This window comes from Drosophila innubila, assembly GCF_004354385.1.
Source record: "Drosophila innubila isolate TH190305 chromosome 2R unlocalized genomic scaffold, UK_Dinn_1.0 1_C_2R, whole genome shotgun sequence".
Classification (NCBI taxonomy): Eukaryota; Metazoa; Arthropoda; class Insecta; order Diptera; family Drosophilidae; genus Drosophila; species Drosophila innubila.
In genome coordinates, this window is record NW_022995374.1 from 9181126 (window position 1) to 9195563 (window position 14438).

Here is a 14438-nt window from a genome sequence, read left to right on the forward strand (position 1 = left end):
CAGGCGTGCGCTTGCCTCGGGTTGGGGCAAGTTGTAAGTTCGAGAGTTACTGGGTATCCAGCCACAGTTTGGCCGGGGCTTGGAACTCGGGGCAGACAGTAACAATAAAATGAAATCAACGTTACGAAACAAGAGAAATGACAACGTTGCTAAATGGTCTTATCTCCAGAACACTACGTTTGAGGAGGAAGAAATGACAGAGGGAAGAGCTGGCATCGGGGGCAAAGTTTTTTGATTGTCTGCGCTACAAAAATGAAACTCGACTTGAGTATTTTTAGGTCGCAAATTTGATTAATGTTATGCCATTTCGACGTGACGAACGTCGGGGACCTGGACGGGAGTGAGGACGTGGGCGGAGCCGCAGGTCGAGGGTCGTGATTTTTGGCGCCGATTTATATTGTATCCCATCGTACTCAGCAACAAGCAGACTTTACAATACAATGCCTAAAAGTCTTTAATGACAATGGCTGAGTGATGTTTCTGAGAAAGAGAGAGAGAGTGAGAGTGATAGAAAGAAGTGTTATTTAGGTCGATATTGAGATTAATTAAACTTGTAAAGTGAATATTTAAATGAGAACGAAGTACATATTCCAATCATTTTATGCACTTCTCTCTCTTTTTTTCTCTCTCTCTCTTTCTTTACATTTTTCCTTTAATGTCAAGCAAACCTGACTGCAATTCTGACATTTCTGATAATAACCATCTTGTTTTTATTTTTACTTAGCTGGCTTTTGTGCTTCAAGACAATGCCCAGGTGACGGCATTTTTGTGTAGTTTTCTCAAGATTTTTGAGAGGCTTGAGCAGTTTCATTGTCATTGTAGTAGCTTGAATTTTACCTCATTTGCCTGGTGAATGGTTCCAGGACCTGGTGCCCTGCCCACTCATCTTGTGTTAATTATGTGTCCTGTGCAAGTTGTGCGCATTTGTCTTTATTATGGGTCGGTTTCGCCTTTCGCCTTTCGCCTTGTGCCTGACTGCTTCAGTACCTGAAAACAAGGCCATCTGCCTGTCGCCTTTATTATCATTGTTACGCTATTGTTGTTGCCATTGCCGCTGTCGTTATTGTTGTTGTCGTTGGCTTTGCTGTCGCTCATTGCTTTTGTTTTTCTGCACTGACATTCAGGCAAACACAAACAGAAGAACACTGCCAGAAGCAGCAGCATAAGCCATAAGCGCCTCCCCAGGCAGAAGCATAACTTTCGAGATCCAACAATACATCATGTATGCAAAATGATGTATGCATGTAAATGGCGGCATGTGGCATATAGAAGAGAGGGAGTAAACAAGTGTTGCGAATTAGGCCAAGGAGAAGCATTAATAAACGCATTTAGTGGCACATGCGGCGTATGCGCAACGTTAAAGAAAGTACGATACACACACACACACACATACAGACGCACTGAACGTAAGCTTAGATAATAGCACAAACGGGATGATGATGTGGGCGACACATGCAGGCTTATAATTTGCACGTGGCACTGTGGCAAGTCCCCAGCCCTTTCAGCCATCTTCCTATCCGTTTCCCTGGCCCCATCCACAATGCTGTACTTATTGTGTCACTGAGCTTGACATACTTTCCACTTAGGCTGCCTTCACTTTTATGCGTATGTATGTGTATGTGCGGTGTCTTGCAAGTTTATCATTTGCAGTCTTAGTTATGCATGTTGCCACGCCCTCTCAGCCCCCGAGCATCTAGCCTGAGAGTCATCGTCGTCATAGTTGCTGTTGACTCTCAAGTTGCTTGCTCAGTTCTCGAGCGACTCAAGGCGAGGCAACATTAGTCGTAATATGTCAGGCTGTTACTTTTACTTGCCTAGTTTTAAGTCTGTTATCTAAGCATGAAGTGGAAAGGGGACACGGTGACTGTACACTTTTCATTGCATATCTTAAGGCGCAAGGAATTCAGCTTGCCGCATGTCACTTTCGTAGTTCATTTGCGCTTGTTGCTTGACCGCATTTAGCCTGCCACTTGTCACAACTTTTCTTTCCCGTCTTCTCCTCGTTAATCCTCTCTCAGCTTCTGTTGCTGCCAACAACTAAACCATAATAATCAATGTTTATAGGCCGCACACACCCACAAACACAGACCGCCCCTATTGCTGTTGCTTTTCCCAGTTCCATTGGCGCATAATTAACGTATAAATTACAAATAGTGTGACGTTAATAATTCGGCGTTAATAGAATTTCCCTCTTTTCCGGTCATTTTCATTTGTTTATTCGCACGCACAACGGCAGCTGCCTGTGACCCAATTGGCTAAACGCCTGACTGCCTAAATTATCGATAATCAATGGATTTGACTTTTATTGTATGTTATTTGCCAGCTGCCCACACAAAAACACACACAACACACACACACAGATCCGCATTGCTTATACGCCCCATTGTGCACATTGTTTGCGAGAAAATAAAAGCTTATCTAAATAATACACACAATTATTTGTGCCTAAATGCATCTGTGACATTTTCATTGTTTAATTACTAAGGTCACCTGTATTAAATAGTTTCAACCAAAAAAAAAAAATAATTTTGTGGCTGAAGCGAAAATTTAATTAAATACTTAACGCCCTTGAATCGAACACGAGTTGTCCAATTATGCATACAGGCAAACCCCTTTGAGCTGTTTATTAAAATGCTCAACACATGCTCATTAAAAACAACTCAAAAGTCATGTTCGACCCGACCAGGGCCGACTCGGATGCTGTCAGACATTTTGTAAGCATTTAACTGCAAAATCATGCGACAAACTATAAACCAACACAGCCACAACAGAAACCCATCCGCCCATCCACAAACAAGTGTCTCGTCTACTCGCATTGGAGGCGTGTCCGACAACTGGCAAACAACTAATGAGACACAAACGTAGTGCGAGTGCAGGAAAAGTTGTCTTTGGGCGATTCGACATTCCACATTCGAATAGTAAATACAAACAAATAGACATTAAAAAAGCGAGACAACAACAATAATCAGTTGAGAAAGCAACAGCGGGCCCAACAACAACAACAGCAACAACCACACAAAACAACGACAAGGAGACCCAACAAATGGCACAAAATTGCAGAGGTTGACGTTTAATTTGCCACTTTTATTAACAGCGCTCATATTAGGGACTCATTTATCAGTCCGCCGGTTGCTCCAAAATAGCAAAAATGAAACACACAACAACACCGTTAGACACAACACACATACACACACAAACATTCTCGCACACAGCAAGCACAAGCATAACATAGATGGGGGCAGCCCCAGTCCCAACATGAAACTGTGTAACAGTTGTGGGAATTATTTAATTTAGACACTGCGCCAGACCTCTTGCAATGCCAATGGCCATGGAGACTGGGAGGCTTAGTAGCATAAGGTACAATGGTCAATATCTTATAAAGAAATAGAATTTGTAAATGCGTAAACTATAAAAAATCATAATTAAATTGATAGATTACATAATACCTTAAAAAGTATTCTAAATAAATAAACTTATTTTAAAGAAAAACGCTTTATTAATTGATATATTAATTTAACAACAAATTTGTTATACTTTAAAAATTGTATACAATGTAATTTTTCCTTTAACTATTATAATGATCACGCTTAATGCTATCTGAAGCATTGTTAAGTATCATGGCAGGATTTTTAACAAGACAGATATATAACAGTTTTTAACGTGTGGAAATCGAACCCAGTTATTTTTCGAACTCAAGTTCTTAGGATTCCATCTCCATAATTTAATTATTTTAAAATAAATAAGTTTTTTAAATTAAGTTTTAAAATAAGTATTTCTCAACACAAAATAGTAAAGAACAATAAGATACCATAGAGTTATCGAATTACATATTGTAGCCAGGAATTGATGACACAAGATCACTTAAAATACCTATTCATGAGTATATTTACGTAATTCATTCATATTGTTTTTTGGAGAAACTATGGATTTGATGTGCCCACTGTACGCTCTGTTGAATATATGTTGGTGGTCGGGGAGATGCTGTTTAACTGCCAAGTTTTTTGCACTCTCATGCCGACGCCAAGAGCAGAGCTGAACAGAACCGAGCAGACCAGTTTCGGAGCACTCCTAAGCTATTGCTTTGGGCAGAGCTAGCTAAATTAATGACAATGACTGTGAGCGCTAGTCAGGGAATGAGAATGGAAATGGCATTGGGAATGAGAATGAGTATGAGAATGGGTAGGGGAATGGGATGGGGGAATTGTGTGCCTTGGCGTCATGTACCCACTGATTGTTCTGTGCTGTTGTTGCCACTTTGTTTTTGGTTCCTTCATTTGTTGTTGTTGTTGTTGCTGCTCTTGTTATTGTAACTGTTGTATTTTTGCACTGACACATGACAGAGCGTTTCATTTGTTGTGCGGCGCTGGCAGTAAGGCACGACAGGGATGTCGGCTCCAGTGCCTGGCAACACTAGCTCAGAATATAGCCAAGTGCTTGCCATATTAGTTTAGATTGCATTGCAGAAACCCAAAGCATTTGTATAGAAATTATTTCAGAAGTCGGAATTTGTGGGAAAATATTATTTTTGTATTACTCTGGCAACTCTGTTGAGATAAATTATGTTTAATCGTGTGGCTGGGAATTATGAAGTTATGAAGTGTCGGCGTCAGTTACTCGAACTGCAACCAACAGGCTCCGACTTAATTGAGTTCCGTGTTTGGCTAACTAAGAGGTCATGTGCCTAACCATTCAGCCAATCATTAAGACTGCCACTCCATAATTACGTTGGCCAACACACGCACACTGCTTTAACCGTTTAACGCGCCTCTTATAACCACATTTTCCAATCCCGAGCAGTGCTCAACCATTCAAGCATTCGCCATAGGCACATGTAATTGAGCTGCATGCACGTACACAAGCAGTTAGACATGCAGACAGATAGACACATGGACAGACAGTCCATTCATCCAGCCATCATCACGGACCATAGCCAAGTTTGTATTCAAGTGCATGTTGCTGGCTAATTTCCCTGACAGACCAGTAAACGGATCGCGGTTGCTCAGACGCAATCTAATGCCCATCTAATTCGACTGCCGCAGCGTTGACCGAGCAATTGAGTTGTGGCTTGAACGTTTTAACAGTTAATCAACATTAGCTTAAATCATTCATTTGAATATGCCATATTTATGAATCTTATGTCGAACACATATTCGGTATCAATTTCAACAAAATATGTGTTGCATACTTTTAGGATCAGCTATAAAATAGGTCTTTACAGTGAGAGACGTTTTCCTGCTATTCATTTCTTAACGTTTATTAAACAATAGTTCACAATACAGTTGAATATCAGAATAAAATCAAGTGCTTAGCTGATTGGAAACAATTGTTGAAAGCGAGCATAAAAACTCGCCTCAGTTTTATAGTCGAACGAAGTAACACATCGTAAATGGAGCACAACACACACTAAATGAAATATTTATGTGCCCCCAACTGCATATACATAACTGAGTAACATACTTATATTCATATTTATGCATGTGTGTCTGTGTATTTGTGTGCAGTGCACATATTTGCCATACATTACGCACACATTACGCTTTTGTTGTGTGTTGTTTGTAGTATGTTGAATGTGAGTGTTTTTTTTTTTTTTGTTTGCTTTGCTCGCCGGCGTTTTCTTTACTGTTCTTAACCCATTCCGAGCGGAAATGTTGCGGTCTGAGTTTTTTTTATATTTTTTTTAAGGGAGTAAAAAAATACTGCTGCATACTTTGCTGCGCACTTTGAGGCTAGCGGCACATTTGTCTGGGTCGGACTTGGTTCTGGTTTTCATATATTTTTAATATATTAGGTTGCAAAATATTATATTATCCACATTTATATGTATGCAGAGGCTGCTTTTTTATGTGCATGTAAATTTTATTTGTTTTTTACGAGCGCATAAATCAAAGAAAATTGTATTTTATATGCTTATATAAAAAATATGTGCGCTCCTTTTTCGACGGTTGGCTATTCCATATTTTATAGTATAAATATGTTCGTTGGCCTTTTTGTTTCTGGTTACATTATTTGGCAAAAGAGTTGCATGTAGTGAATTTGTGTTGATTTGTGCGAAAAATCAAAAAATTCCTATCAAAAATGCAGACAACTGGCAGTTAATTAAAAATCATATTTGCTATAGAATATTTTTCAATACGGAATGCACTTGGAGCAGTTTAAGGCCAAATTCAATCTCGACAAATATAAAATAAATGTTCAAACAAATCAATACATACACAGATACGTGTACACAAAACAAACGCCTTGGGGCTTAATTTTTATTTCCAATTTGATGCCCTGCATTGCTTTTTGTTGTATTTCCCTTATTTTTTCGCATTTATTTTTGCGAAACTGATTTCATTAATTTCTAATGCTATCAAAAAATATACAAACAACAGCCCTGGGCTATATGCACAGCCAAAAAATACATCAATGAGCATGGGCCAACAGAAGCCAATGGAAGAAAAAGATATATTCGTATATGTATAAAGTATAGTATATATAAAGGGAGCAATAAATATTCTCACAGCAAAGAGCAGGCGGCAAAAAGGCACAAGAAGAAAAAGATGGCAAAAAGACGCAGAAAGGAAAAAATGATTTCAAACAATAAAACACAAAAATTACAAAGCGCTTGGGCGAAATACAGATAAAAAATAAGTCATTAGTGAAAATAAAATGGGAAATAATACAAAGCAAAAGACTTTTGATGAAATTTTCATTTCCAAATTCCTTGCGTAGAAATTAAGTCAAAATGCTACTTATAAGTCCCTGGGTGTGTGTATCTGTATGTGTGTGAGGCAGTGTTGGATGATGATTTGTTGTGCTTATTCTGGCAGAACCTCTCCTCGGTATCTTGGCTTTACACACAACAAATTCATTAAGCTGCGTAATTTGTGCTTTCTCATAAATGGAAACTCTCGGCTAATTTTTAATATGTTCCGCTCTTTAAATATTCTGTGGAATTTTGTTGAATCTCAGTTGAAGCTGGAGAATGCCAGAGCAAGTGCGTTTCATTATTTCTACGTGAGGTTATCTTTCCATTTTTCCATTCACATTAAATTCATTGGGTTATTTCGGGCTTACCTTTTCGACTAAACTAAAGGCTGACTGCGCATTTTGGCAAGTCAGCAACTGCAAACGCATTACCCGATGCCATTCACAGATAAAAGTAAAAGCAGCGACACGAAAACGAGCATTGCTTCAATGAACTGGTTACACACTTACACACACACATACATAGACAACGTGTTGGCACCCCTTTTTTAATGCAACAATCTCGAGAAGCTGGCCAAAATCAGAGGACAAGCACAAAGAGCTTTCGTAATGGCCAAGAGGCGAGACCGAACAGGAGGCCGAGTAACAGGAGTCCCGCATAACAGGCACTTGAAATGCAGACTGTCCAAAAGCGCCCAGAAAGCCCGTTGCCTCTTTAAGTATCCATAAAATGAAAATGTTTATAGAAAAAGTGCTCCACTGACTTGATTTGTGCATTAAAGATGTGTGAGCTTCGTTGTGTGTATAGATTTTTTACATACTCCGCACAATGTGTTCACTTTCCACCTGCCTCCCAGACTGCCAGACTGCCAGACTGGCAGGCTTAACATGCCATTCGAATAGCGTCTTTTTAGCTGGTGACATAAAATGTAAGAAATATGCCCAGGCATAGCCAAAGGATACACTTTTGGTACTTATAGACTTGGCCTTAAACATAGACAACAGATAATGTTATGCGAAAGGGTAACAGACACACAATGGCTACTAAAACTTGACAGTAAAGCGCTCTTGGGCCATGGTTAATAGCAGTTTGGTCGTAGTCAATGGGTCTCCATCTAAGTTTATACTGCATTTTTAGAGCAACCAAATACGTTTCTATTTATATCTATAAATATATGTGAGATAAAGTTATGATAACTGCACTCAGATTCACTCTGTATCATATACGGTTTTAGAGAACATCAATTTTATTGTTTTTCCGAGAATTTTAAACAAGTCACTGATGCTTTGGAGTAGGGAGAGTTGATGCTCCCACTGGATTACAACGAAATTAAATTAAATACTAAAATAATTTTCTTAAAATCATCAGGAGTCGAGCAAATGATTTTTGTTTCTCTGTTGGCCTGGTCGAAAAAGCACTTCCAATAATTGCCACTTTGGCGCACATTAAAGTCAACTTACCCCACAATTGACTACTGCATGGCCCGCCCACAGACGACTACAGCTGTCCCGCCCCCCCTGTGTTTTCCCATCACCCAGATATCCCTACATAAGGCATAATCATTATCGTTACAGTTTCTTGCACATTAAAAGTGCGCCAAGAAGGCCGAGGCTTCGCGGCCCCTTTACTTTTATGCCGTGGCCTGGCCAACAACACTTGGCAGCATTACATAAAGCAAATGGCTATAAAGCGAACAAGGATGGCGAAAAAAATAAAGGCCAAGATTGACCGTAGAGTATAGACCATAGACCGTAATTGTCGCCATGTTAACAGGGCGACTTCCTCAGAATCGCCTTTTGTTCGAATTTACACATGAATAGTTGTAGACCTCCCGCCAGGCGGTAGACAGTTTAAATTTAATTTAATTGTAGATGAATTTTGCTTAACTGTCGAGTCGAATCGAGTCAAGTCAAGTCCTTTCTTTGATTTCACGTTCAATTGTACTCGAAAATTTTTATTTTCATTTTTATTTGATTTTTATTTCACGTTTTTACTTCTGATTTTATGACGTTCCATTACAGTACCTTTGAAAATATGCCCAGGGGAATGTGCGTTGACTTTCCCAACCCCTAAAATGGCGACCATTAACAATTAGCGCGCCCTTGCACTTGATTCAATATGATTTAGAATTTAAGCATTTACGCTTATTTGAGTTTAAAGCGAGCAAATGGCTTGGGAGCGTGGCCATAAATATCAGCTGTTTAAGGGGTTAAGACTCCTATTGTCTTTTATTTTATGGCTCATGATTCTGGCAAATTATGCAAATGTTTGCACTCATTTGAAACAACATTTTCGTTACTCGTTGTAATATGCTTATTTCTTACACTTTTTTGTTATTATTTTCATTTTTATTATTTTGTAAATATTGACAGGATTTTTATTTAAATTTGTGTTGTCAGTTGTTGCCAATTTCTTGGCTTTGGCTTCAAGTTCCAACATTGTCAGCTTCCCTTTGCCTCTTGTTGTCTCTCTCTCTCTCTTTATCTCTGTGTCTCTCTTTATCTATAGCTTTCCCTTTGGCTTGCCTTGCGTTTGTCTGAGCACATTTTTGTCAAATCAGCAAATGTTGCCATTGTCAACTGACTTTGCCCTGCCATGTCTCGAGTCGCTTTTATTATTTTTTACTTTTTTCTTATAATTTTCTGATACTTTTCCATTCCCGTTGCTGTTGTCTTCGTCACTGCACAGTGCCACTAATATGAAAGCAAATTTGCATAATAATTTCTGTCAGCTTTTTTTTTTGAACTGACTTTTCTTTCTATTAAAGTTAAAATTGTATTAGTTCTTTTTTCTACATGAATGAATTTCCAACCTTTTTTTTAACCATTTGATGTTGCAGCTTGTTGCACATTTGTGAAGTGGCTTTACCAGCATTTTTCTGATTAATAAAATTTAATTACCTTAAATGGCATTATTAATTAAAGTCATTTAAATCAGTTACTGTTTGTATGTCAAATACACCGGCTGTTGCTTCTACAATGTAACAAAGTCAAATGCTTTCAGGGTTGTGTTTTTCATGTTGCGGTCATCACATAAAATACAATGTGGTCATATCAGATATATTAAATTAACATCATTGTTTCATAAGTAATTATAACAACAAATGAATAACTGAAGTGGAGAGTAAGTGCATATGTCAAATATGTTATATATTTTCTAATATACTTATCTGTCGATATCCTAATTGTATTTGAAATTGTTAAATTCGCCCGATACTTGACGTTTAATGACTTTTGTGAACTGTTGTATGCCACAGTCTCGGCAATTAAATTGAACGTCACATGCATCGATACTTAAGACCATTTATTTGCACACCTTTGCGTGTTCGTTTCTTTCCATGGCTTGCCAATAAAAATAATTGGCTATAAATGTGCTAAAAGTCAAAACAACGCGAATTGTTGGCCAGAAAGTGAAGGAGGCAAAGTTGCGACTGCTGCTGAAGATGGCATTGCTTTTAATTAATGGAAGCAACAGAGCCAAGTGGCGGTGGCACATTTACTAGAACACGAATACACACACACATTCTGTTGCCGATTCCCGTTAGTATTTTATGACTCGACTTGGCAGCTGTGAATGCTGCCACATCCAATGTGGCACCAGCTATTTATGCTACCTTTGGCTGCTTGTCGCACTCGCTTTCAAGTGCGTTGAGTTATAATTTTATGTGCCATTAATTTGCCACCGTAGACAACTTGTACACATGCACAGCATACACAAACACACACACACATATGTGTAGACTTTTAATGCATTTTGGGCATGTGTCTGCGTCTGCAAACTAATGAGCCTACTCTGCATTTAAGCCCATCCTGTTGCTCTCTCTTGCTATCTCTGTTGTTCCCATTGTTTTTGCTTGTGTTTTAGTTGTAATGATTGTTGTTGTTGCTGCTGCTGCTACTGCTGCTGTTATTATGTCTAGGCTAATGTTGACAAGCACAAACTTTTGCTATTTATAGCAGCAACGGCGGCAGTTTTAATGGCCACTTTGCTGTCGTGCTCTGCAATTAACGTTGATTGCATTTTTATAGGCCCCCAAAATAAAAATAGTATAGCATACTTTGCGGGCGCACAATTAACACATAAAGTTTGTTCAACGTACATGTTCATGTTTAAAACTAATTAAAGTTTTATAACCAGATGACAAAACAAATTTAATCAAACTGAAAAAATATTTTTTCAACTAGAGAAAATAAAACACACGTTTTCTCAGCTCGATGGAATGCAACTTTTAGTTTTTCCCTGAAACTAACTACATTTCAGTTGAAATATTTATGATACAAAACTCAATTGCAATGCTAAATCGATTCATTGGCATCTATTTAAATTTAACTTTAAAGCTACCTTGCTTAAAGGTTGAATATCGTTTCTTAATTTTTTACTGAATCGCCGCATAAAAATTTATAAAGACACTGCATATACAGTATTAAGAATGTGTATAATAAACTTCAGACATTGGCGTACATTTATACATATATGTATATGTATCTGTATGGCACTTTGTGTGCATAAAGTTCTCTCTGCTTGCTTATTACTCGAACGAGTATCCTTTCGAGCTGCACTTCCTGCAGTCCCGGAATGGAGACGTTGGCGTGGCTGCCACTTAAAATTTACGAGTCGCATGTCTGGGCTTGTTCTGCATTAAATCTTAAACGGAATACACTACATAAATTTAGCAGTATTTTAACGAAATACTCAGAAAATCAATGCTACAACTTACACAATAGCAATATGTTTTCAAATATACATATGTTTAATAGTTGCTGCAGAGTCAGCAGAATATTTACTCGCATTTCCCTGCTCATTAAACCATTGATTTTTGGCAGTCTTTGGTTGAAATTATTCAAGTTGTTGGATACGCTCAATTTACGTATAAATTGTGTTGGGGTTGAGTAAAAATCTCCAATTAGCTAATTGCTATAATTAAATGCTTTGCTAATGTTGGCATTTCGTTTAACTAAACGCAAGGATAATGTAAATTGCGCCCTATCTATATATGTATGTGTGTGTGTAAGTGCGTGTATGAATGTGTGTGCTTATGCCATCATCAACGGGCGTCATTATTGCGGTCGCCAGCAATGCCGGCAAAGCCTAATGGCAAATCGAACATATTTGCATATGAAATGAGCGGGAAATCAAAACATGGCGACAGCCAGGCACGAGACGCATCGAAAAACCAAACGGAACGATTTCCGGCTTGTGTGTGTATATGTGTGTGTGGGCTGTGAGATAACCCGCATGTGACTTCGATTAGTTGGTATGCAAAATTGTTAGCCATCATAATAATTGTTTACGCTGGTAATAAATTATGCGCTGACTTTTCAATTAAAAAAGCAAAGCACAGACACAAATAAAAATACACACACACACACTGAGAAAGTATCGTAGGAGTAACATTTTTCTATCTATTTTTAAAGCAATGTGAACTTTCAAGAAATTTGAAATCCCAAAGTCCGTGAAAAGCCTTTACGCTCAGCTTAATTATAAAATCAACGACGGCTGCCAAATGCAAGAAAAATACTTTACAAATTTTAATAACTTTGTTTGCCTGGGCAACAAGACAAAATTGTTGAGCCTAAGAAATGCAAATTAGTTTACAAGTGATTTAAATAAGATACAAAAAGTGACGAGGGACTAGCAACAACAATACAAACAGAGACACAGACATGGCCAAAAGGGCTGCTAACAAGTTTTTGGGTTCGGTCCACATAAAGAAAATACATTTTTAAATGTTACAAAAGTGAAGCAAAAGCAAAGCCAAAACAGAAACGAAATAAGAAATTTCTAAGAATATAATTGCATAATTAGAAAAATAAAATACAATCAGAAAGGAGATCACATTCAAACTTTTTATTTAAGCAATCAGCTGAAAATGATGATCACAAAATTTAGAATTAATGTAGATATTAAACCAAAAACCAGCTATTTTTTTTAAATTTTAATATTTTATTTAATCAAACAGTTGAAAACAGAATATTTAAAATGAAATACTTTAGACTGACACTAATCTTTTACTTTAAACAATGACCGAAACAAAGGCAAATGCATTAATAATGCGAAACTTAAGAGCTGTCCAAAAATAACACAAGGAAATGACGAGTGAAAGAAAATTGTTAAGAGCAAAAGAGTCGGAAAATAAGCCAACCCCAAAGACATAACTCAAAAACTGGCACCCAAAAAGAAATCCAGAAATGTAGGCAAAAACAAAACCCTTGAATGCGAGACCAGAACAAAAAAAAAAAGCAGAACAAATTAGCATAAAAAAAGGATTTGCTCGCTAATTTCACTTTAATGTAAACGCGGCGACTGCGACGATGACGTCGCTGCCATTACATCACTTTTATCTCTGGCCTCCGCATTCCCATCTTCTCTTCACTCTACACTCTACACTTTCCACTTTCCACTCTCTGCGTTTGCCTTTTGTCTTTTATTTATAGCATTATTAGTGGCACTAAGTAAAAGATCGTGGCATTTTTCTTTGCCTTTACACTTTCCACTTTTCATTCGCATTTCGCTTGCCACTTGGCGGCATCTTCAGCTTTAGCTTTGGGTTTAGTTCTGGCTATGGCTTTGGCCTGCCCCAATAACAAAGTGCTAATGTCCCATGCTAATTATGCATCATTTGTTTTTTTTTTCTTCTCTCTGTTTCCTTCTCTTTCTGCTTTCACATCAGCTCATCATGTTATCTCTCTTTTATTCTTGTGCTTTCAGGTCCGCCCGTTCTCTCGGAATCCATAATTGGCACCCTTGGACGTCTGCCCTGTAATGTGACCCCGCCCATCTATGAGGATCGTGTGGCTCTGGTCATTTGGTATAAGGTTGGGCTGAAAACTCCCATCTACAGGTGAGTAAAAAATTGTACAGCTGGGGAATGTCTTTATTATAACAATTGTCGATAATTATTTCTAAACTGAGTGAACTCTTCCATCACAAGTCAATCGAATATTTGTTTTTGTTTTCTTGTGTCAGCTTTAATTTAAAAGCAGGCATTTCAGTGACATTATTCTCACTTCTGAGCTCTGTTTCGCCATTGAAGATTTAAGCTTTTGTGTCAAGTGCAGATCCACTAAACGTACTACAATAATTTCGACCACCACAGATACACGGACTCTCACACACTCTCACACACATATACACATGCAGAGGTCCGTAAATAAACAAAATTGATTACCACAGACAACTTTTGCTTACTCAACCCTCTCAGCACACTCAATCTGCACTCAACCCTCTCAAAGCCAGCAACTGGTCGACAGACAAGGGAATTGTGGGTGAGGGGTTGTGGGGTGAGGGGTGGCAGAGTGAATGGAATCTGCACATGTCAGTTTGCGTATTTCGTATGGGGCAAGGGAAGGGGAAAGGCACTTTTTCATTTTGATTTAATGTCTGCTAATTAAGCCATTTTTTTTTTGCATGTTTTGTGGGCTGCTCAACTGCAGCCATTAAATTAGCATAACTAGAAAATTATACACAGCCAGGGCGGCAATCAGGCTGGGCGGGGCAGACGAGGACGAGCCTCTAAATTGAGTAAAGTTCTTGGCTTCGAGGACGACCTGAATTCTCAAGGTTACATTTACAGCACAAAAACTTTTTCAATTATTCATGCCGAACATTATGGCATTGTTGCCAGAGAGACTTTTGGTTTTTGTATCTTATAGATACGAGTACTATGTCTGCATACATCAAAGGAGCAAAACTTTAATTGGATTTGTAAGACTCGGACGCATACATGCGGTTGGTATACGTGTATATG

At 38.2% G+C, this 14438-nt stretch overlaps 1 protein-coding gene across 1 annotated transcript in view; it reads left to right on the forward strand.

Moving 5' to 3' along the window:
• Window positions 1–14438, forward strand: part of LOC117783422 — a 63830-nt gene that overhangs the window by 23801 nt on the left and 25591 nt on the right. Inside the window, exon 3 of the mRNA XM_034620823.1 lies at window positions 13400–13532. Coding sequence (XP_034476714.1) covers window positions 13400–13532 — 133 coding nt within the window. The remainder of the gene's footprint in view (window positions 1–13399; window positions 13533–14438) is intronic.